Source organism: Podarcis filfolensis (genome assembly GCF_964270895.1).
Source record: "Podarcis filfolensis genome assembly, chromosome: 10".
Lineage (NCBI taxonomy): Eukaryota > Metazoa > Chordata > Lepidosauria > Squamata > Lacertidae > Podarcis > Podarcis filfolensis.
This window is the reverse complement of record NC_139612.1, coordinates 66240838-66264767: the sequence shown is the minus strand read 5'-3', so window position 1 is coordinate 66264767 and position 23930 is coordinate 66240838. Positions and strand designations below refer to the sequence as shown.

At 46.1% G+C, this 23930-nt stretch overlaps 1 protein-coding gene and 1 long non-coding RNA gene across 16 annotated transcripts in view; one reads left to right on the top strand and one right to left on the bottom strand.

Annotated features, from left to right (window-relative positions):
* The window catches only part of PFKFB3 (6-phosphofructo-2-kinase/fructose-2,6-biphosphatase 3), a 69736-nt gene extending 47078 nt beyond the window's left edge, over nt 1-22658 (top strand). For 4 of the 12 annotated variants that reach the window (XM_083572815.1, XM_083572813.1, XM_083572805.1 and 1 more), the window contains 11 exons: nt 488-562; nt 2436-2492; nt 4002-4126; nt 5077-5284; nt 6297-6443; nt 7914-8018; nt 9444-9573; nt 10191-10253; nt 11997-12178; nt 13921-14097; nt 20547-22658. In XM_083572815.1, the coding sequence (XP_083428941.1) occupies nt 488-562; nt 2436-2492; nt 4002-4126; nt 5077-5284; nt 6297-6443; nt 7914-8018; nt 9444-9573; nt 10191-10253; nt 11997-12178; nt 13921-14097; nt 20547-20576 (1299 nt within the window). In that variant the 3' untranslated portion in view covers nt 20577-22658. Of the gene's footprint in view, nt 1-487; nt 563-2435; nt 2493-4001; nt 4127-5076; nt 5285-6296; nt 6444-7913; nt 8019-9443; nt 9574-10190; nt 10254-11996; nt 12179-13920; nt 14121-15640; nt 15664-20546 lie in introns of all 12 variants that reach the window. The other 8 variants (XM_083572806.1, XM_083572811.1, XM_083572807.1 and 5 more) reach the window with 5 other exon arrangements.
* Nucleotides 1-23930, bottom strand: part of LOC310743135 — a 252921-nt gene that overhangs the window by 65527 nt on the left and 163464 nt on the right. Inside the window, exon 1 of one of the 4 annotated variants that reach the window (XR_014538792.1) lies at nt 9094-9191. The exons of the other annotated variants lie outside the window; for them this stretch is intronic. This is a non-coding gene — a long non-coding RNA (uncharacterized lncRNA). Of the gene's footprint in view, nt 1-9093; nt 9192-23930 lie in introns of those variants that run through there. 4 annotated transcript variants of the gene reach the window in all.

Sequence of the window (23930 nt, the reverse complement as noted above, 5' to 3'; positions counted from 1 at the left end):
AGGCTTCCATTGTTTCTTGCTGCTTTATGAGCCACCCTGGGAACATAACTTTCTGTTGAAATAACATTTAATTTATATGCCAAAATAGCTTCCAAGCAGAGGACAACACAGTCAAAACAGAATTAAAACCCACAATCACAACTTCACTGGGTCCTTAAAACATCCTTAATTAAACTATGCAGTAAAAATGAACAATTAAAAAAAACATAAGAATTGGAACAGTTTTCAAAAAGTTAAAACAATAAAATCCGAAGATGTGCTGGGGGAAAGTTTTTGGAGCCGGTCGAATGCCAATACTAATATTATTTTAGCCCAGGGGGTATTCCACAACAAAAGTGCCATAAATTAAAAAAGCACACCTCCACGTTGTCACAAGCCAGTAACCACCCAAAGCCAATTTATACCCCTCCTTTCAAGTTAAGTGCATGTCAGTAAAAAATAATAATAAGCCCCATGACATTATTTCTCTTCTTTTCTACCCACAAAGGTTTTTGATGCTACAAACACCACACGCGAGAGAAGATCTATGATCTTGCATTTTGCCAAAGAAAATGGTTTCAAAGTAAGTGTTTTTGTTTTAAGTGACATATTTCTGAATGAAAATAAATGATTGCAGCTCTGCCTTTTAGACTTGCTCTTGGCTGTGCCTGTTGATTTGTCTGAATGCCGTCCTGCTCTCCTGGGAGATGGACCTGAGCAATCATTGTACCGATGTTGTTTTCTTTTAAAAGTAGGTTACACATAGAATCGTAGAATCAGAAGGGGTCCCTGTGGTCATCTAGTCCAGCCCCCCTTGCAGTGCAGGAATCTCAGCTAAAGCATCCATGAAAGATGGCCATCCAGCCTCTGCTTTAAACCCCCAATGGAGTCTGTTCCACTGTCAAATGGCTCTTACTGGTATGCCCCGCTGAGGACCTTAAAGTCCATGAATAACCACAGTTTAGAGGTCCTGGGCCCTAAGGAAGTCAGACTATCCTCCACCAGAGCCAGGGCCTTTTCAGTGATGGCTCCGACCTGGTGGAATGCTCTGTCCCATGAGACCAGGGCCCTTCAGGATTTAACCTCCTTCCGTCGGGCCTGTAAGACAGAGCTATTCCGCCTGGCCTTTAATTTAATTCAGCCTGATCTTCTATTCCCCTTCACTTCCCTCCCCCTCCCCTTTTCTGAAGATTACCTGCTCTGAGACCCCACAGCTAATTCTCCCCTGGCCTCCTCACTGGCCCAAGTAGGACTAATTCAGCCAGCTAGCCCTGGGGATTACCTAATGCTTAGTTCCCCTAAATTGATTTAAGTGTTTTAAATTTGTTGTTAGCCACCCTGAGCCTGGTTTTTTGAATGGGGAAGGGCGTGGTATAAATAAAAATTGATGATGATGATGATTATTACTGTCCCCACAGTGATGGGGAACCTCTGGTCCTGATTTGGCTGGCCCGCCCCACACGTGATGGCAGTAGGGCTGAAAGTGGGACGGTTGGTTGCAGGCCCTGCCAGCCAGTTGTCAAACTTGACAGCAGAGGATGGGGCAGGCGAGTTAAGGCTCCAATACCCCACCCATGTTGTTGTGGGCTCCCTTGAAACACATAGGATCAGCAGGGTGGATTTGATTTAAATCAAATCAATCTAAATTACGATTTAAATCACTAGTCAGTAAGACTTGATTTAAATTTTTTTTTTTTTTTAGCAGAAAAGACTCATTCTTGCTGGTATAATCTTAATATTGACAATCAGATGAAGGTTTCATTTTTGGAATAAAGAAATTCCAGAGTAGTTTTTACAGTTATATCAAAAATTACTGATTTGGTTATACTATTAGAAATACATTGACAGATAATTATGAAATTATTGTGAGGTTTAATAAGTTAACTGTTCATGTTTGGACAACTTTTCTGCTGTACTTTAGTGGAAAGAGAAAAACAATCGTTTCCTTAATACCGAAACAATTTATTTAACTAAAGCAATAACGTTGTAGCATATGTATCCATGTTTGTTAACTGATGTGGTTCAATATTTTTTTTAAAAAAACACACCTTAGGCTGAGTTTTAGCACACATGAAAAACTTAAAACAAATCCTTGTTTCCTGATGAATAGCCTTTGGACTGGAATGTAACTTAAATAGAAAACTAGCTTTAGAAAGATTTTCCCTCCAAAAGCATTTTATTTTAAAAATCCAATTTAAATAAAAAAAATCTGATTTAAATAAAAAAAATCTTTGATTTTTATCCACCCTGGTGCCCAGTCTCCCAGGACAGATTCCTGGCATCTGCCATTGCAAGAAGGATTTTCAGCTGGCAGGGCTAAGGGCAACTTCTCTGCCCCGAGGTCTCAAGACAGCTGGTGTCTGCGAGAGAAAGAGATCTAGATGGGCCAAGCTGCTTTGTGTGGTTTTATTCCCTGCCTTAAACACACGCACACATAGATGTCCTCTTCCTTTCAGGTGTTCTTCATCGAATCCGTCTGCAATGACCCGTCTGTCGTCGCTACGAACATTATGGTAAGTGTGAGAAAAGAGTTTCTCTTTCTATCCGGGGTGTGTGTGTGTTTTGCCCCACCTAAAGGAGCTGTTTCAAAAAGGCACCTGGAGCTATTGCTGCTGTTGCCCCAGCTGAAATCTTTTCCTCGTCAGCAAACATTAGCCTCTGTTAAGCAAGCACTGCTGTTTCACCCTCTTAGTTACTGTATTTTTCACCCCATAAGACGCACCTGACCATAAGACACACCTAGTTTTTAGAGGAGGAAAACAAGGAAAAAAATATTCTGAACAAAAACAGTGGATGTATGATTTTTGTGGTTCATGCTGTGGCCACAGACATGTGATTTGGTGGTGAGTTTGGGGTAGCCCAGTGCAAAAATCCTGAGGATCCATGTGGATCCGTGCTTTGTAACCACTGGCCTATGGGAAACCAGCAAGTAGGATTCGAACACAAGAGCCCTCTCCCTTCCCATAGTTTCCAGCAACGGGTTTTTGGGTTTTTTGCAAGCATTGCTGCCTCTGGCTGTGGAGCAGACATAGCCATTGTGGTCAGTAGGCCTCCCCCCCACCCCCGTGAATTTGTCAAATCCTCTTTTAAAGCCCTCCGAGTTGGGGCAGCGATTTCCATAATTTAACTGTCCTGAATCCTGCAGCATTCAGCTTCTTTGTATGCCCGCGACCAGGACCAATGGCACTTCCTGCCTGTGATTCCCAGCAAGCAATATACCGAGGCATAGTGCCTCCAACAGAGGACAGAGAACATTGCTGCCATGACTAGTAGCTGTGATAGCTTTATCCACCATCAATTCGTTTAATCTGCCGAGACCACATAACACCGGTCTTTAAAGGCCTACATTGGCTCCCAGTACGCTTCCGAGCGCAATTCAAAGTGTTGATGCTGACCTGGAAAGCCATGAACACTCTCGGTCCAGTATATCTGAAGGAGCGTCTCCACCCCCATCATTCTGCCCGGACACTGAGGTCCAGCGCCGAGAGTCTTCTGGTGGTTCCCTCACTGCAAGAAGTGAAGTCACAGGGAACCAGGCAGAGGGCCTTCTCGGTAGTGGCACCCACCCTGTGGAACACCCTCCCACCAGATGTCAAAGAGAACAACAACTACCAAACTTTTAGAAGACATCTGAAGGCAGCCCTGTTTAGGGAAGCTTTTAATGTTTGGTGTATTACTGTATTTTAATATTTGTTTGGAAGCCGTCCAGAGTGGCTGGGGAAGCCAAGACAGATGAGCGGGGTATAAATAATAAATTATTGTTATTATCCTCTTTTAAACCCACCTGTTACAAGGATTCAGGTGCTGGCTTCTTCAGGTGCTGGCTTGCCTCGCTTTTGTCCTGTTGTTGTTGGCTTTGAGTGACGGGCACCAGTTCTGTCAGGCTGATGAGGGAACAGCCACGAGCAGCTCAGGCGAATCCTGCTTTGCAATTTCTCCTTAATATTTCCTCTGTAATATCATCTTGGGTTTCACAGCTGGCTCCCTGACCCTGTGCTCTTTTTCTTTCGCATGTGCTTCAGGAAGTCAAGTTGTCCAGCCCGGATTATAAGGACTGCAACTCTGCTGACGCGATGGAAGATTTCATGAAGAGAATCAGCTGTTACCAATCGAGCTACCAGCCTATGGACCCAGACGACTACGACAGGTGAGGAAACTGTGTTTCTCGCCTATTTCCAGCGACCAAAGCTGGCTGCCAAATTGTGTGAAAGGCACTGTGTGAAAGCCAGCGTGGTGTAGTGGTTAAGAGTGGTGGACTTGTAATTTGGTGAACTGGGTTCGCATCCCCGCTCCTCCACATGCAGCTGCTGGGTGACCTTGGGCCAGTCACGCTTCTCTGAAGTCTCTCAGCCCCACTCACCTCACAGGGCGTTTGTTATGGGGGAGGAAGGGAAAGGAGAATGTTAGCCGCTTTGAGACTCCTTCGGGTAGTGATAAAGCGGGATATCAAATCCAAACTCTTCTTCTCTGGTGTTTGTTTTGTCTTAGAAGTAGTTTCTGTGAACTTACAATTCCCCCTGAAGTCACTAAGGTACACTGAATTGGGAAGCATTTCCTCACTTTTAACCTGTTGGAATGCGCTTACATGGAAAACTAGGGAATTTTGTTGCAAAATTCTGAATTTTGAAGCTTTTTCCATTGCCTTCCTGGAAGAATGTCCGGGTTGGTAGGACTGCCTTTAGAAGCAGGGATTTGGTAGGGAAGCTGTTTGCTTTCGCCTGAGACAGAAAGGAGGATGTGTGTGGTTTCTCCTGCTTTTAACAACCGGAGACTTTGCAGAGCTAGGTGTTCCTGAATCTGTTGGAATTAACAACACACACCGTAACATAATAATGCAATATGCCACACCTGGATACATAGGATCAAGCCGGCATTGAATTTCCTACCAGAATTTCGAGAACACCTCAGCAGCAGCTGCTGGGTACTTTTGAAGCTCACCTGCTCAAGTGCTTAGGACTTGGCGCAAGGCTGCGCTACAATTCCCCGATTGGGTGCTTCATGGTTTCTGTGCATTCCCATCTGCGGGATCTGCAGCTCTTGAACTTGGATTTCCCCTGGGGGTTTTGAGTGACGGCCGTGCGCGTCTTCCCCTCCCAGAGACCTGTCGCTGATCAAAGTGATTGACGTTGGCCGGAGGTACCTTGTGAACAGGGTGCAAGACCACATCCAGAGTCGAATCGTCTACTACCTGATGAACATCCACGTCCAGCCTCGCACCATCTACCTGTGCCGGCACGGCGAGAGCGAATACAACCTCAAGGGGAAGATAGGGGGAGACTCTGGGCTCTCCTGGAGGGGAAAGAAGGTAGGTGTTGTGGGACATCCTCTGTCTGGGAGCTGAGAGGCTGGGCTGCCTTTGAATGTGCTGCAGCTGCAGTCCTGTGCTTACTTAGCTCTGTGCAGGCGGGCCTAGCAGTGGAAATGGGGCATCAGCAACCTCCACCTGCCTCCTTTCCTGCTTGCAACTGGACCCCGTCCTTCTTAGTCTCAAATAAAAACAATAGAAAGCCAGGTTGGGCCAGACCATTGCTCCATTCCCCAGAAACCTCTGAAGGACAGCCCCTAAACATCCTTGGCCCAGTATACCTGAAGGAGCGTCTCCATCCCCATCGTTCTGCCCGGACACTGAGGTCCAGCACCGAGGGCCGTCTGGTGGTTCCCTCACTGCGAGAAGCAAAGCTACAGGGAACCAGGCAGAGGGCCTTCTCAGTAGTGGCGCCTGCCCTGTGGAATGCCCTCCCTTCAGACGTCAAGGAAATAAACAACTATCTGACTTTTAGAAGACACCTGAAGGCAGCCCTGTTCAGGGAAGTTTTTAATGTGTGACATTTTAATGTATTTTTAATATTTGTTGGAAGCCGCCCAGAGTGGCTGGGGAGACCCAGCCAGATAGGCGGGATATAAATAATAAATTACTATTACTTACCTCTGGGATGACTCTTCCCCCTCACTTGTCAGGCAGGATCACGTGACAAAAAAGGGTCCTTGCTGGGGGGAGGAGTCGTCCCATGCTCTCCAGTTCATATGGTCAAGCAGGGGGAAAAACAGCCCCACTTTAGCCGCCATGTTGCAGGTGTGGTAGTCCATTTACTTCTCCGATTGGCTCATCGTATCTCTCTCTCCCATGTGTACCAGTAGGAAGAAAACTCAGGAATGACGCTTATTAGGTATTATCTTGTGACTGACTCTACTTTGTCCAGTAAAGTCCCGTCCCCATATAGCCATGCATGACTCTCTTATTGTGGTGGGCCTTTGGGAGCCTCTGGGAATAGAAATCTGCGCTAAGAATTTCCTTTCGTTTCCCCTCCTGTCTTCAGTTTTCCAGTGCGTTGAGCCATTTTGTCCAGGAGCAGAATCTGAAAGACCTCAAAGTTTGGACCAGCCAGCTCAAGAGGACCATCCAGACGGCAGAGGCTCTTGACCTGCCCTACGAGCAGTGGAAGGCCCTGAATGAAATTGACGCTGTAAGTGCCGTTGTTGTGATTCCTAGGAGATTGCAGCTAAGTCTGCAACTAAGTCATGCTGCTAGCCCTGATGGCTGTGCAATAATCTTGTGCATAATCTGGAGAGCATGAGTTATGCTGCAATCCCATTTATATCGACCCATGCTGCTTCTTTTTTTAAAAAAGGTGTGCTTCTGTTCCATGAATCCAGCATGAACAAGTTAGGTGCAGCGTGACTGTCTGTCTGCTTGGGGAGTTTGCCACTTTTGCCTGGTGGCAAACTCCCCAAGGCTGGGATGCCTAGAGGTTGCAGGTGGGATTCCATTGCACAACAGGCCTCCCCCCTTCCTCTGCGTGCCTCCCCCAATTAACTTAAGGGGGTGTCAGGAGAACCTGCAAACTGTATGCTAGGGAGGAGGGGGGCAGATAAATTCCATCCACCAAACAATGCAAACAGAACGTTTGGAAGGATTTGGCGTTGAACCCCTTGCCCAAAATATTTGATTAACATCCTTGTGCCTTAAGAGTAGAAATTCATGGGCACGACTAACTTAGATCCATTGATTTCAATGAGCGGGACTAGCCTTGGCTACAATTCCTTTGTTTATATAATCAGGTGATCTGAGAGAACATGTTAAGCATGGTCTAATCTCGTGCCATCAGAATCAATATTTCTTATTAATATTTATAAACATTTTTAACTCTTTAATATGACAAAATCAATGGGCTGACTTGTATCTAACGAAGCTGTCCTGTTAGCGCAAGGACTTGTGCCTGCTCAACAGGAGTTTATCTCCCTCTCCTGAGAAATACTTCATTGGATTACTTGCAGAAATACTTCATTGGATACAACCCTATATGGGGCTGGGTATACACCTGCAAGGGACGTGGGTGTCACTGTGGGTTAAACCACAGAGCCTAGGGCTTGCAGATCAGAAGGTCGGCGGTTCAAATCCCCGCGATGGGGTGAGCTCCCGTTGCTCGGTCCCTGCTCCTGCCAACCTAGCAGTTCGAAAGCACGTCAAAGTGCAAGTAGATAAATAGGTACCGCTCCGGCGGGAAGGTAAACAGCGTTTCCGTGAGCTGCTCTGGTTCGCCAGAAGCGGCTTAGTCATGCTGGCCACATGACCCGGAAGCTGTACGCTGGCTCCCTTGGCTAATAAAGCGAGATGAGCGCCGCAACCCCAGAGTCGGTCACGACTGGACCTAATGGTCAGGGGTCCCTTTACCTTTATATACCTGCAGCTTAAAATGCATTGAGCCCCTGCCCTCTTGCCTGTTGCGTTTCAAATCACAATTGTACTTTGCTATACACACACCACATTCTTGGCTACAATTCCATTCCTGCAGGGAAGAGGACCTTGACTAGAAACTTGAGTAGGATCTTGCCGTTGCAAATTATCTCTTGCTTCCCCTCTCCACCACCTGCCTTCCAAAATCTTGCTCCGAGTAGCAGCCCTGATGTTTCCCCCCACCTTGTGGTTCTTGCAGGGTGTGTGCGAAGAGCTAACCTACGATGAAATCAAGGAAAAGTACCCTGAAGAATATGCTCTGCGGGACCAGGACAAATACTACTACCGCTACCCGTCGGGAGAGGTAAGCCTGGGGCAGCGAGAAACCGTTTAAAAACAGTGAAAATTGTTTCGGTGGGTTTTTGTGTCAGTCAAGCAGGCCATTGGAACATTACGGATTCAATATTCCATGATAGATAATGAAGAAATTAGCTGGAAAATAAAAAGAATGAAAGAAAAATATATCGAACATGCCAATAAATCAGGAAAACTGCTTGTGTGGAAGTTGAAGAAAAATGAACAAAGGAACTCCATACTCAAAATTCATAAAAATGGGAAGTTTACAGATAAGATGAAGGAAATAAGAGCAGCATTTGTAAAATACTTTTCAGAACTGTATAAGAAAGGAAAAAACCTGTAAAATAGAGGAATATATTAAAAATGGTTATCTGCCAAAAATAAGAAAAGAACAAATGGTGATTTTAAATACTCAAATAACAACTCAAGAAGTGCTAGAGGCAGTAAACTGGACAAAAAGTGGCAAGTCCCTGGGAGCAGATGGGTTAACGGCGAGAGTGAGTCCTCTTAACATGGCATCATCGCTCTTGGATGATGGAGAACAGGGTTGGGGAAGGTGGCAAACGCATCCCCACATACCGTCTTCAAAGGGGAATTTCACCTAGGAAGGTGGACTGCCAATAAACAAGGAGCTGTCGGTGGTGCGAGAAAAGAACATCTCCAAGCACTAAGCCAGCCATGAGCTCCGCGTTTCTCTTTGGCCGTTCTGCACCTTGGTGAATTTTCAATGCCCCTGGGATCTCCTTTGCAGAAATATCCTTTCCTCTGGAGCTTGGCAACATAGAAAAACAAAACCTCTGCTACTGCGAGCAAAAGCAGAACAACACTGAGCTCTCTTTGGGGAATGAAAGGATCTAATGTCTCCACTCTTTGGGCAGCGGGAGGCAATAATTTGAAGGGACATAGGAAGTGGCTCCCTCCTGAGTCAGACCAGTTGTCTTTTGAGCTTGGTATTTCATCTACGGACACAGGTGGTGCTGTGGGTTCAACCACAGAGCCTAGGGCTTGCTGATCAGAAGGTCGGCGGTTCGAATCCCCGTGATGGGGTGAGCTCCCGTTGCTCGGTCCCTGCTCCTGCCAACCCAGCAGTTTGAAAGCACGTCAAAGTGCAAGTAGATAAATAGGTACCACTCCGGCGGGAAGGTAAACAGCATTTCTGTGCACTGCTCTGGTTCACCAGAAGCGGTTTAGTCATGCTGGCCACATGACCTGGAAGCTGTACACCAGCTCCCTTGACCAATAAAGCAAGATGACCGCCGCAACCCCAGAGTCGTCTGCGACTGGACCTAATGGTCAGGGGTCCCTTTACCTATTTCATCTACACTGACTGGCAGTGAAGCCCTGTATCAACATACTTCAGTTTTAAGCGTTCAGGGGTTGTCCCACCACCAGAGCCTCAGTTTTTTTTGTCTTTTTATGTGTGCATCTGCAGTCCTACCAGGATCTCGTGCAGCGCCTGGAGCCCGTTATCATGGAGCTGGAGAGGCAGGAGAACGTCCTCGTCATCTGTCACCAGGCCGTGATGAGATGCCTCTTGGCCTACTTCCTTGACAAGAGTGCAGGTAAGTGGTCTGTAGCCGGGATGTGCCTCTCTTTTATCAAACAGGTGCAAGGATCGAGGTGCAGTATTTAGCCAGAGAACAGTGCCTGCTAAATATACGCCCCAAAGTTCCATTGAGACGTTGCATCTGAGTGTGCGCCAACGCCCGCCAACTGAAAACTGATGCAGCTATTGAGCCAGGATTTGAACCAGGAATGCTGGGTTGTGTCCTGAGTGAATGTGTTGTGCTTACAAGGAGAAATGGTAGCTTAAAAAAAAAAGAGGGGCAGATGGAATAAAAGAAATGCATAAAACCTATGTGTTCCCGTGTGGTGTAGTGGTTAAGAGCGGTGGACTCGTAATCTGGTGAACCGGGTTCGCTCCTCCGCATGCAGCTGCTGGGTGACCTTGGGCCAGTCACACTTCTTTGAAGTCTCTCAGCCCCACTCACCTCACAGAGTGTTTGTTGTGGGGGAGGAAGGGAAAGGAGATTGTTAGCCACTTTGAGACTCCTTTGGGTAGTGATAAAGCGGGATATCAGATCCAAACTCCTCCTCCTCTTCTTCTTCCATTTGCAACGCTGCATAAAACAGACTTCTGTGTCTGGCTGATAACCTCCCTTCTCTGCTTTTCTTCCAGCGGAAATGCCTTACTTGAAATGTCCTCTCCACACAGTGCTAAAGCTGACCCCTGTGGCGTATGGTGAGTATCTGTTTCTCTCAAAGGTTTTGCACAGACAGCATGATGTGTCTGGGTTACTTGCCCTGCTCCATGCGCTGTGACGAAGCTTTGAGAAGCCCCAGCTTTGATGTGGAAAGAAATGGTTGTTACTGCCGTTTTTACTAGAGATGACTGCAGAAGATGCTGTGGCCTTTGATGGGAGATCAGAGGGGTTTTAAGGTTATCTGTAGAGGGGATTAGGTAAAGGTAAAGGTACCCCTGACCATTAGGTCCAGTCGCGGACGACTCTGGGGTTGTGGCGCTCATCTCGCTCTACAGGCCAAGGAGCCAGCGTTTGTCCATAGACAGTGTTTCTGGGTCATGTGGCCAGCATGACTAAGCCGCTTCTGGCGAACCAGAGCAGTGCATGGAAACGCCATTTACCTTCCCGCCGGAGCGGTACCTATTTATCTACTTGCACTTTGACGTGCTTTCGAACTGCTAGGTTGGCAGGAGCAGGGACTGAGCAAGGGGAGCTCACCCCATCGCAGGGATTCGAACTGCCGACCTTTCAATCGGCAAGCCCAAGCGCCACAGTGGTTTAACCCACAGCGCCACACGCGTCCCATATTTGCCAATGACCAAATGGCTAGGATTTTTCCATTCTTTGCATCTGCTGCAGTGTATTCACTGGGTCATCCCTGTGGTCTGCTGTTAGCACCAGCGGACCCGTTCCGACTTAACCTTTTCCTCTTCCGCTCTTGCCAGTGTGTTGTGTGTGTGTGTCATGGTTGCACTGAAGACAGCACGATATGCTTTTCTTGGGAATATTGGCTTTCATTTAAAACACAAGTTTCTAGCCCTCCTGGCATGGCCAAAACATGCACAAGAAAATAGTGTAGACAACTCACGGTGTAATATCAGAAGCTGGGGAGGCAGCTGAGAAATATTTTCAGTGGCTAGAAGAGGGTGGGCATTCCACTGCCCTAAACTAATACCCCTACTTAGAATAAATAAACTTGAAGTGTTAAGAGTCGCAGGATAAAATCACGCAAGATAAGAAAGCTCATACTCTTTGCTTTGTTTGCACAATTTATATGCAAGAGCCCCGAACTCTGCTTTTCTTTTGCAGAATGTAGGCAACAGAGGTGGACTTTGATGTACATATTTAGCACAGTATCCAGCCAATTTTTTTTTACCCTGCAGTGTTTCCTTAGAACAGAGCCAGGAAGGTTGGCCTGTGCTTCATTCAAATGAATTTCCACCCTTTCTCCCCTGCCAAAGTCATGAACAACATTCCTTACCTTGACTGCAGCGCAGATGGCTATGTCAGGCAATGCTTGATATGTCAGTGCTGAAAATGTGATTCTTGGGGATGTCACCTGATTAACACCCCCCCCCCCAAATCTTAGCTGATTTTAATTGTATACGTCTTAACTGAATGATCGATTACTTAAATTTGTCCACTTTTGCACTGTGGATGAAAACGAAAGCATAATGCATGCTCTGTGTATTCCACAGGGAGCCATCTCAATTGGCATCAATCCTTTGTATGTGTTTGAAGGGAGAATGTTTGTGGCGTTTCCCAGCTGCAGATTTCTAAGCACTTGCATCAAAGAATAATTAACTTTTTAAAAAAATAAATCAATTGAGGCGCCCTTTGTTGATTTTGATTGACTCAAATGTTTGCTAAATAATTGCATCCCCCGTAACTGACCGTGTCCTGTATATCTTCTCTCTCTGCCCTTCCCCTCCCAACCTTTTCTCTCCCTTCGCTTCTACAAGGCTGCAGAGTTGAATCCATCTGCTTGAATGTTGAGGCTGTGAACACTCACCGGGACAGACCAGAGGTGAGGGGCTTCTGGCCGCCCCTTGGGGCCCCCTCTTCCTCCCCATGTGTAGTTGGAAAGGAGTTGGGTAGACACCTGTGTTGTAGGAAACCGCTCAAAGATGGACCCCCTCTTTTTGTAAGCAATATTTATTCCTGACCGGTTTTTGATGGATTGGTGGTGGGAGAAGGGAGTAATTCGTAGCACCATTTAGACAGCTCCTTCTGTGTGTTCGAACTGGACTTGGTGACCCTCGTCGTCCCTTCTGACTCTACAATTCTACAATATTATATATATATATATATATATATATATATATATATATATATATATACCTATGGTGGCTCCTTATTTGGCTACATCTGTTTTTCCCAAACTTTTTCCCAAACTTAAGTGTTTAAGGAGGTTTGAAGGAAATGTCTGGCCCGTTGCTACTGGTGTATGTTTGAAGATTTTTGCCACCGTTGTTTGGGGTTTTTTTCTTTAAAGTTATGTAACTAGCCAAGGACACTCAGGCTGCAAATGAGGCGTAATCGAATGTGTAAATGCCAGGTTGCAGCAAGAAGCTTTGCGGATTCGATTAGGATCACAAGCACTGACAAACGGTTCTTCTGTGGCTTTTCCCAATTGTTCCTCTGTAATTTGTAGGCTAGATCAGTGGCGTTGGTGTGGATTCTCCCAAGCGGCAGAATCTCTCAAGCCACCTAGCTCCTCTTTTCATTGCAAAGAAGCCCTCATCTCTTACTTTCTTCAAAAGACCTAGTGCAGGGAGAGAGATAGAGACTTCTCAAACCCGAATCCGGAAATTTTGAATATTTCATTCTTGGGCCCAACGTTACTTCTTTAGAACAGAGGTGGGAAACCTAAGGTTCAGGGGGCCAAATATGGCCATTGACCCCCCCCCCATTGCACCTGGCCCTCAGCTTCCCAGGACATGGCCCTTCTGCTAGGCCAAGCCTCTCTTGCAGTGCTGCTTCGAACCCTATGGATCAGGGTTGAGAAACCTCACACCCAGGGTCCAAAATGCAGTCTTCCAAGCCTTGGGGACTTTCTCAATCTTCTCCCCCTCCTTGAGCCTTTTTGCAATGCTCAAAGGATTTTCTTGAACTCTGGTTTAGCATAGCCTACCGTAAAGGTAAAGGGACCCCTGACCATTAGGTCCAGTCGTGACCGACTCTGGGGTTGCGTACTCATCTCGCTTTACTGGCCGAGGGAGCCGGCGTACAGCTTCCTGGCCACGTGGCCAGCATGACTAAGCCTCTTCTGGCGAACCAGAGCAGCGCACGGAAATGCTGTTTACCTTCCCTCCGGAGCGATACCTATTTATCTACTTGCACTTTGATGTGCTTTTGAACTGCTAGGTTGGCAGGAGCTGGGATGAGCAACGGGAGCTCACTCCGTCGCGGGGATTCGAACCGCCAACCTTCTGATTGGCAAGTCCTAGGCTCTGTGGTTTAACTGACAGCGTGACCATATAGACGCCAAATTAACAGTTTTGTTTCAGACTCAGATCATCACTAATACATATGATTCGTAAAACAAGATCTTAGAGGGGAGCACGGCCCTCACCCTGCAAACGTTTTCCCACCCCTGCTTTAGAAGTACGTCGGGTCTAGATTAGCGTGCCTGAGTGCCAAGGGACCTCGAAGGAACCCCAGCAATGATAATAACTCCTTTAATGAGATTTCCTGATCTTTGCTTTTTCCTTTCCTTTTTTTTTTTTTGGTGCATTTCGTCAGACTAATTAACCCATCGTGTGTGTTTGGTTGGTTTATATTTATTTCCCCCGCTGCTTTTCTCCCCACCTGACCCCCGTAACTTTTCACCTCCTTCCTCACTTTATTTTCTCGTTTTTTATCTTTGTCTCGCTTTTAATTTAGGATGCAAAGAAGGGACCTAACACCCTCATGAGGCGCAATAGCGTCACCCCTCTAGCGAGCCCAGAGCCCACCAAAAAGCCTCGCATCAACAGCTTTGAGGAGCATGTGGCTGATTCTGCTTCCGCTGCCCTGCCCATCTGTATGCCCCAGGAGGTGCCCACCCAGATGCCCGGACAAGTTGGTCACATTCTTTTGTTGGTGTTTTCTCGTGTGTGTGCGCCTGCCTGCTTGTGGTGGCGGTTGTGTGTTGTGGTCATTGCATTTCCATGCCTAAATATCTCCCCGCTGCTTTAAATCATGGGAGGACGTTCTGTCGTGTCGCTTATCCATTTTAAACGCGCTGCTATCAGATCGTGATTGGCATCATCTGTTTACTTCTGCTTTCCTTGCCTTTGCTTTTCCCTCTTCCTAAAGCACCTTTGAAAATGATTTCTAATGTTTTGGGTTGGTGTAGCTTGGTTTTTTGAGAACCTGCAATATAGGCCAGGCTTGGCCGTCACTTGACTTATGAACTTGCTTAGGTAGAAGTATTTGCCTGGTGTTTGGTGTGGGTTATAGAAACCAGGCCTTCAAACCTTTGCAGCAACACACTTTTTTAGGATTTGTGTTAAGCTTGCCTTTCCTCTCCAAGCCTTCCTTGATTCCTATCATTCCATATTTTTTTAACTTGACTAGGATGTTGCTTTGTCCTGCTGCCTTGCAGGAGATCTTTCTCAGGAGAAGAAAATATTTAAGGTGTCAACCAGGGGTCAGCAAACTTTTTCAGGAGGGGGCGGCCGGTCCACTGTCCCTCAGACCTTGTGTGGGGCCGAACTATATTTTTTTTGGGGGGGTGGCGGGAAATGAACAAATTCCTATGCCCCACAAATAACCTGGAGATGCATTTTAAATAAAAGGCTGATTCCCAGACTGCTCGTGGGCCGGATTTAGAAGGCGATTGGGCCAGATCTGGCTCCCGGGCCTTAGTTTGCCTACCCATGGTGTAAACCCTACACAGTTCTGAAGCAGAGTCCCTAAGTTGGTTGGATGGAGCCATGTATGCCTCCTTCCAGCAACTCATGCAGCCAAGCTGGTGCCAAACATCTTGCTCTTCTTCTTGTCGCCTGGGCAGCCCAGGACCTCCAGACACACTGCCCAGGCTTGCACCCCAGGGAGGTCATTTAGGCGGCTGCCAACAAGCCAGTTTGTCTTCTCTGCAGAGGCACACTCCATTGTCTCAATGTGTTCGCATTTGCTGGCGTTGCTCAGCTGAAAGTTGTTTCCAAAGGTTGCAGCAAATTTTCCTAGATTAGTCTTGCTCAACACCTTTTTAAAAGGATGAACGACCACTTCCCATTGCAGCTAAATGTCTGCCTAATTTGAAAGCCAAAAACCCATCAGCTCTCCCAGTTAGCAGGAAATGGGACTTCTTGAAAAATGCCTGGAGGCAGCTTCTGTATGTTAGCAGACAAAAGGGGGCTCCTTGCTAAATTGCTGCCCTACTCCTCCTTTCCCTTGTGTGACCCAAATATTGAAAGTGTGGAGGCTGAAATGTGTTTCTACGTTTTGCATGAATGGATGTGGCTTGTTTGTTGACATGCGTGGCTTTATGTCTCTTTGTCTGCTATCTCGCAGCAATTGAATCCTTTATCTTGAATTTCCTGTTGTTATTCTGCTTTCCGCACCAAGACTGATTTCTCTTCCATCTCCCTCTCCTTCCCCCTTTTCTTTCTCTTTACAGCCTTTACTGGGAAAGGCATGCCTGTAAGTATCTTGCAGGTTCACCTTTCTTTCTCGCCAGCAGGCTGGCTTTATTTTCCTTTTGTTACCACTAATCTGCGTGCTTAGCTTTCCAGACTCAATTTGCACCTTTCCCCCATAGAATCCCTAAGGGACAGTTTTACTTCCTTGCATTTGGTAGGAACATAGGAAGCTGCCTTCATTCAAAGTCAGACCACTGATCTATTTTCATCTATACTGTCAGTGCCCACAGATCACGAATGTGGCACCCCTTGGCGTCTTCCCCAATTGCCCACAAGACCCCTGAATCCCTGCCCAATCAATTTAACCAGTGTTTCGACCTTTTAATCCATGTGGTTTTTGTTTTCTCTGGGCCCATACTTTCAGAATAAAAATCGGCTCATGCCACACCCGATTTTTCATAGGTAAGAAATCCATCGGAAAACAGAAAGAAAACAACTCCCAGCCGTGCTTGATTTATAACACAGAACACAACTGCTTTACAGTATGATCACGGGGCATCCAAAAAGTATAGAACAAATATTTATTCTTAAAATAAGAACATGTATCATCCTCAAAATAGAATTATAAGCGAGCCTCTTGCATATGTACTTTAAGGATGTATGCACACTCAGTGAGAGGTGGTATGCGCTTGTTTTTGCTGGGTAATAACTCATTTAGATCAGGTCTAAATTTGAGAAACTCACACTTCCTCATCAATACAAAGAAGCCTTTTCTCTCTCGGATACCTTGCATGTTTGTCAGAGTTGAAAATCCTTGTTCACAACAATACGTTGTGGAGAACTGTAGAAGAATAGCTAATGCTCTTGCTCTCGTTTTGAAAAGATACCCGTAACCTGCAAAATAAATTTTTTTAAATACTATATTACACTACACTGAATTTTTAAGTGTTTCTTTGCCCCTGAATCTTCCTGCCACACCAATATGGCTTGCCATATTAGAGAGCCACTATTTAAATCCCTTGAAAAGTGCCAATTATTGAAGGAGGAAATTGGGAGAAGAGATACTCTTTCCCACTTCCTTTTCCAGGCTCTGATTGATTCCACTGAAGTGGCCCACGAGGACAGCGCGAATAGTGCTTGCTAAGAAACACAAACGGGGTCCATGGGCCGAAAAATAGCTTTGCAATCTCTAGTCTACAGTGACTGGCAGTGGCTACCAGGATTTCAGAGCCTTTTCTGCCCCTACCTGGAGTTACCTGGGCCCTTCTGCATGCAAAACAGATTCTCTTACCACTGAGTTACCCTTCCAGTTTGTGGGAGCTTTTAACACTTAATTTATCAGAGCATCTTTTCAGTCGCTACAAAAACCACTTTGCGCTTGGGAGAAAAGCTGGGGTGCTACACGTCTTCTTCCCCTTACTAGCGGACTAGTTTTCTGAGTAAAGGGCTAGCAGTGTTTCTCAAATTTGCGTCCCTGGCTCCTGTTGGACTACAACTCCCATCATCCTTAGCTAGCAGGGCTGGTAGTCTGGGACGATGGGAGTTGTAGTCCTATCAGCAGCTGGGGACCCGAGTTTGAGAAATGCTGATTTATTGTATCTGTCAATGGGATTTAAGTGCACCACTTTTTAAAATATATAAAAATTACAGCTCAAGCTTTGTTCTAATCCAGCAGCACTTGAGGGAGTAGGCAGTTGGTGGGAGAGCAATACTTTTGCAGTTGGTGGAGCCGATAGTGCAGAGTTGGGGCATGTTGCTTGGCATGGCGAGAGCTCTGGTCTCAGTGCGCACCTCCCCATCTGGCCTGACCGTTGACCATGCCGGCTGGGGTGGTGGATGAGAGTTGTAGAATAAAAGGACCTCTGCCAAAGGCTCCCGGACAACTGCTGCCAACCAGTCGGCAGGAAGCCAGATGAGGTAAAGGTAAAGAGACCCCTGACCATTAGGTCCAGTCATGGCTGACTCTGGGGTTGCGGCACTCATCTCGCTTTATTGGCTGAGGGAGCCGGCGTACAGCTTCCGGGTCATGTGGCCAGCATGACTAAGCCGCTTCTGGCAAACCAGAGCAGCGCACGGAAATGCTGTTTACCTTCCCGCTGGAGTGGTACCTATTTATCTACTTTCACTTTGACGTGCTTTCGAACTGCTAAGTTGGCAGGAGCAGGGACTGAGTAACGGGAGCTCACCCCGTTGCGGGGATTCGAACCGCCAACCTTCTGAACTGCAAGCCCTAGGCTCTATGGTTTAGGCCACAGCGCCACCCGTGTCCCATGAAGCCAGATAGACCAGTGCAAAGGGCAGCTGCATAAGATTTCGTGCGGACGAGCCCTTCTCCCTGCTGCAACTTTTTAGAACTGCTGGAAGATCACATCCACACGTCATGTTTGAAGCATGTGGCTTTCCCTCCTCCCAGGTCCTGGAAACTAGTTGGTTAAGGGTGCTGGGAATTGTAGTTCTGCAAGGGGATAAACTACAGTTCCCAGTCTTATTTTTGGGGGCAGCCATGTGCTTTTAATTTGTGGTGTGAAAATGAAGGAAGATACGACATCCCTTGAACAAATTCCTGTCACATAACAGTGCAAGCCTCTCTCCTTCACCCCCTTTCTCTGTCTCTTTTTTCCCCCTTTTCACGCTGAAAGACGGCCCATTTGTCACTTATTCAAACTTTTCGCTTTGCTAATATTTCCCAGGTAAAATGGCTTGGTGCTCTGCGTGCTTGTGCTTTACCCCAGCCTGACTGTACCTTGTTGGAATAACAGCTGCTCAAGGCTATTTTTGTTCGGTTTGGGGTTTTTTTTTGAGGGGTGGGCAGAGAGGGGGTACATCTTTGACCTGTGCCTGCTCAGCTTCCTGGAAACTGGATCTGCTTTGGTTTGTGTGTGTGTTTCTGCAATGAATGGGCTTGTTGACATAAGTTGTGGTGGTTGAGGTCCCTTTTAAACTGTCTGCTTCCTCTTTTCCTGTAATGTTTCCATTTTTAGAATGCCCTGAGATCCTTTTGCACTGTTTGCTTAATAATAATAATAATAATTTTATTATTTGTACCCCACCCATCTGACTGGGTTGCCCCAGCCCCTCTGCAACTCTGCCCCAGCAAAATATAAAATCCTAGTAAAAAGATTACAGATAGGTAGCCGTGTTGGTCTGCCATAGTCAAAACATTTTTTTTCTTTTTTCTTTTTTCCTTCCAGTAGCACCTTAAAGACCAACTAAGTTAGTTCTTGGTATGAGCTTTCGTGTGCATGCACACTTCTTCAGATACACTGAAACAGAAGTTGCCAGATCCTTCTATATAGTGAGAAGGTGGGGAGGGGTATTACTCAGAAGGGTGGTGGGAATGGGTGGTTGGCAGATAGCTGTGATGAGCCTGTTGACGACTCTTAACGACTGCAATAGGTCTTACAGGAAAAAGCAAGGGGTGAGAAGGTGAAAAATGGCTTTGTCATGTATAATGAGATAAGAATCCAATGTCTTTGTTCAGACCAGGTCTCTCCATGGTTTTAAGTTTGGTAGTATTACTACAAAGGAATTTCAGAAATAGACTGGAAAGAGAAGCTGCTGAATTGCAACTCATTACCAAACTTAAAACCATGGAGAGACCTGGTCTGAACAAAGACATTGGATTCTTATCTCATTATACATGACAAAGCCATTTTTCACCTTCTCACCCCTTGCTTTTTCCTGTAAGACCTATTGCAGTCGTTAAGAGTCGTCAACAGGCTCATCACAGCTATCTGCCAACCACCCATTCCCACCACCCTTCTGAGTAATACCCCTCCCCACCTTCTCACTATATAGAAGGATCTGGCAACTTCTGTTTCAGTGTATCTGAAGAAGTGTGCATGCACACAAAAGCTCATACCAAGAACTAACTTAGTTGGTCTTTAAGGTGCTACTGGAAGGAAAAAAATTTTTTTTTTGTTTTGACTAGTAAAAAGAAAACACATTAAAAACTTCCCTATTCTAGTCCAGAGATAGAAAGAAGAAAGATTCCCTACCAGAGAGGAATGGCAAACTAAGCTGTCAGATTATGCCGAAATGGCAAAACTGACCGGAAAGCTCAGGAAACGAGAAGACAAAATCTTCAAGAAAGAATGGGGGGAATTTATAATTTATTTCAGAGACCACTGTAAGCAGCTGAAAACATTAGCAGGATTTTAATCTCACTTGTAATGTAACAAACTCTGTGGATAATAGGGATAGATATAAAATATAGATTTGATATAATATGCAGTTGAAAGTGTTGACATTAGGACCCACAGAGGGGATGGGGACAGTTCTCGAGATTTGGAGAAATCTCTGTATATGGAAGTGTATTTGGTTTTGTTATGAATCTATATTTGAAAAATCAAATGAAAACGGTTAAAAAAAAACAAAACACTTCCCTATGCGGGGCTGCCTTCAGATGAGCCAAATGTGCAGTGTGTCCTTACCCCCTCTCAAAAAAAAAAAAAAAGCTTGTCTTTGCAACTCGAGGGGGCCCAAGCAATGCAAAATTAAATGATGATGATGATGATAATCCTTGAAGATTTGCTTTGCATTCGGAAAGACCCAAGCCCAACCTCCTGGTTCTGAAACCTTGAGAGTCACTGGCCGTCAGCGTGACAGTGCAGAGCTAGGTAGACCCAAAGGTGTTAGGCAGCTTCCTCTGTTCTTGTTCTTTATTTTATTTTTATTTTTTTCATGGAGGAGAGGCCTATCAATTTTATTTATTTATTAACATTCTTCTATTACTTGGCCTGCTTCCTTCAGGACGGCCTGTGTGCCTAGTGGCTACTGCCTCTGCTGGATAATGCAGAGCCTTCTGCATCTGCTTCTCTCATTGTCCTCCCTGCCACCTGCATGCAAAGGGTGCCTCGCTTCTCTTTTGTCCCCCTCCGAATGCTCAGCCACCGGCTCAAAGATTGCTGTCTCTCTCTCTCTCTGTCTCCCTTCCTCTTGCAGAACATGAGCACGACCCGCACACAGTCTTGAGTTTCTCCAGGCGATGTTTAGGAAGGCGGAAGAGCGCGGACGGAAGGAAACTCAGCCCGCTTGCGTCGCCCCGCTCCGAAGCTTGCGTCTGCCTGTGTGTGTGTGATCTCCATTCAACGCGAGGCTATTCCCTTCTCGATCTCCATAAGCTAATCATCTGCCTGTTGCGTATTGGACTCTGTCGCGTATCGGACACGACACGATGGTGTTTTTTGGGGGTGGGTGGGTGGGTGGGGAATGGGGGGGATACACAAGAGAAGAAGGGAATGAGAAGGAACATTGCTTTAGAATCCAAAACGGAGGTTCATGAAGTTGGTTGCTTTTCCCCCACCACTTTTTGAGATTTTGGTAGACTAAAGTGTCGTCCTCTGCAGCATCCTTGCGTCCCCCGAGTTGTTTTATTATTATTATTTCTAAAGTGACACAGTTGCCTTGCAGAGAAGAAAGAAGAAGAAAAACTGGACACTGTGCTGCTTTCTCAGCCTTTGTAAATAAACGGATGTTGGTTCTTGGGGTCTGTGTGGAGAGGGGAGGGCATGGGGAGCATAAAAGCACCTTTTGCGACACCTGCATGTCTGCTTTTAATTTTGCCACTTTGCACGTCTCTCCCTCTCTCTTTTTTTTACAGCTACAAAAACAAAGCACACCCACACATACCCCGGATATCAGAGAGGGATTTAAGGATAGTTATGTTGTTCTTTTGCAGCCGGTTCTGAAGCCACTTGCTGGCACCGTAGCCACTGGCTTTGTTAGGGTGGCTGAGTGTGATTTTAACAGAGTGGGAAAGTGTTAGGAGTGCAGGACTTTACAAGCCACGCTTAGGATTAGCGGCACAAGGGTAAGCAACCTGGTGCCGGCTAGGTGTTGCTGGACTACAACTCTAATCATCCCTGCACTTTGCCTTTGTTTGCCTGGGCTGGTGGGAGTTGTAGTCTGGCAACATCCCAATGGCTGCCTGTGGAGTGGGAGAGCGAGCAATGACCCCGTAGGAATAAAGGGGGCAGGTCAGTTTCAGAAAGGTGGGTCAGCAATGCCTGCAGTGCCTACTTTGGCCCACGGCAAAATCCATGTGTGTTTGTGTGTGTGATCTTTTTAAAAAATTAAGAGCTGCTCTTGGCTGAGAAGTTGCGTCCGTAGCATGCAAGGTGGGTTCGACGTGTGTGCAAGCAGTTGAAAAGACTCTCTTTTGCCTTTGAAAAAGCATTGGGTGGTTTTGAGCGTTAGTCATGCACCTGTTGGAACAAACAGACACGACTTAACTGCTGCTCATTTCAGTGTGGCTCACCTGGAATAAAACCCCATTTTCTCCCTTTGAGTGTGTGGGTTCTCCTATTGCTTCTCCTATCCCCTCAGCCCCTTCTGCTAGGATTTTATCCTTTATCAGAGGAAGCGTGGATTTATTTTGCACATAGCAAGTGGTATGTTTCCCCCCCTCCCTTCCTGCCCCAACTAGGTGTGGTTTGCATTTACCTACGCCTTGCGTAGTGGGAAAAAACACTTTACGCAAACTTGTCTTTCGCTTGGTTTTATATAGCATGAATTGGAAAAAAAATATTGACGGGATTCCTTTGCTTACGAGAAGGAAATCCTGGAACAAACTTAAATTTTTCCTGCTTCAGGAATTTTGAATGAAAGAGGGAACATGTGGACCTTGCCTGTGTGTGTCCTTATTGTGTGTGTGTTGATCTGCCCTGGAGTGGGGAGGCACAAGAAGCAAGGGGTGTGTGTGTGTGTCACACTTGTGATAGTTACAGGTTGATTGGGGAAGGTGATTGAAAACCACACCAACAACTCATTCTCTTGATTGTGTTATTCCTTTGATACTTGAATTTATATTTTTATCGGTTTTTTAATAGCAAAGTGCTATTTATTTATTTAAGGGAAGTTGCAGAGCAGAGAGGAGGTCCCCCCCCCCCACCTGGACTTGTGTGGTGTTAATTCTGTATATATGTACGTAGCTGGGTTTTTGAGGGGATTTTTTTTGCCTGAGATGAAACAGTTTCAGCTTATAAAACGAGGTCTGCCTTTTGGAAATTTGTATATTTTGCAGCTGCTGGACCAATTAAAAATCTTGAAATAGAAGCCTGCTGGTGTGTGTGGTCTTTTGTTTCCTCATTTGATATTGGTAGCTGTGGTTTTGTTGTGGTCTTGGAAACAACTGAGAGCCTGGTACCTCAGGTTAAGAACTTAATTCGTTCCAGAGGTCCGTTCTTAACCTGAATCTGTTCTTAACCTGAGGTACCATTTTAGCTAATGGGACCTCCCGCTGCCACTGTGCCGCTGCCACACAATTTCTGTTCTCATCCTGAGGTAAAGTTCTTAACTCGAGGTACTACTTCCAGGTTAGCGGAGTCTGTAACTTGAAGCGTTTGTAGCCAGAAGCGTTTGTAACCTGAGGTACTACTGTATTCATTCAAAGAACTCAGTTATCTTTTTTAAATCCTCACAACAACCCTGTGAGGTAGGTTGGACAGAGAGGGAGGCGAAGGAACACCTGGTAAGGCCCATGGCTCAGTGAGGATTTGAATTTGGGTCTCCTCAGTCCACATCCAACACTGATCATTGCGCCACACTGCGTTTTCAGTGTATCCTGTTTGGGGTTGGACTAGATGCCCATTGGTGTTCTCTTCCAGTTCTGTGAGCTTGAGCACTCTCTGCCTTTGCAGCTCTTGTTCAGATGCACCTCTCTTCCCCCATCCTTTTCAGTGGTCCAAACCCTCAAAATCATTTCTCCTATCCTTGCCCCCGAGCGTCTCCTGCTGCCGTCCAAATTCCTTCCCCGTGGGTTCGGTTTGTTCCCTGCCCTTCAGCTTGCTGGCAGGGCAAATATGAATAGCAAGCGCTGTGAAATGCAAAGAAAGATCAGGCTTCACCAGCTTACGCAACCGAAGGAATGGACTGAACATCTAAAACCCGATCAGATACAGGGCACAGATTTAGCCGAGGTGCAATGGTTCAAATGCGCGTTCCAATTTTATTTCGGCTGCTTGGAGGGAAACCAGGTATAATTTCTATGCCACTGCTTAGAACATACAAAGAAGACATTGCTAAGTGTCTCTCTGGCCCATTTTGAAAGGGGAGGTAACGAGATAAGAGCTGTTTGCCTGCAGCTTGGTTACTAAATTTTTCCACTGCACAAAAGGTGATTCAGTGATATTTTAATCCTCAAATAGGCCCATCTTTGTTATCGATAGGCTGCCTTATTATGAAAGCCGGGCTCCAAATGTTCTGTCTGGCTTAACAACAGCAGCTTTCAATATTTTGCTTTATTCCTGCTGAGACTCCCTCTGCAATAGTAGAGGATCTTGACTTTGGATGCACCCATAAAAACATTAGAACAGCTTGCAGGATCAG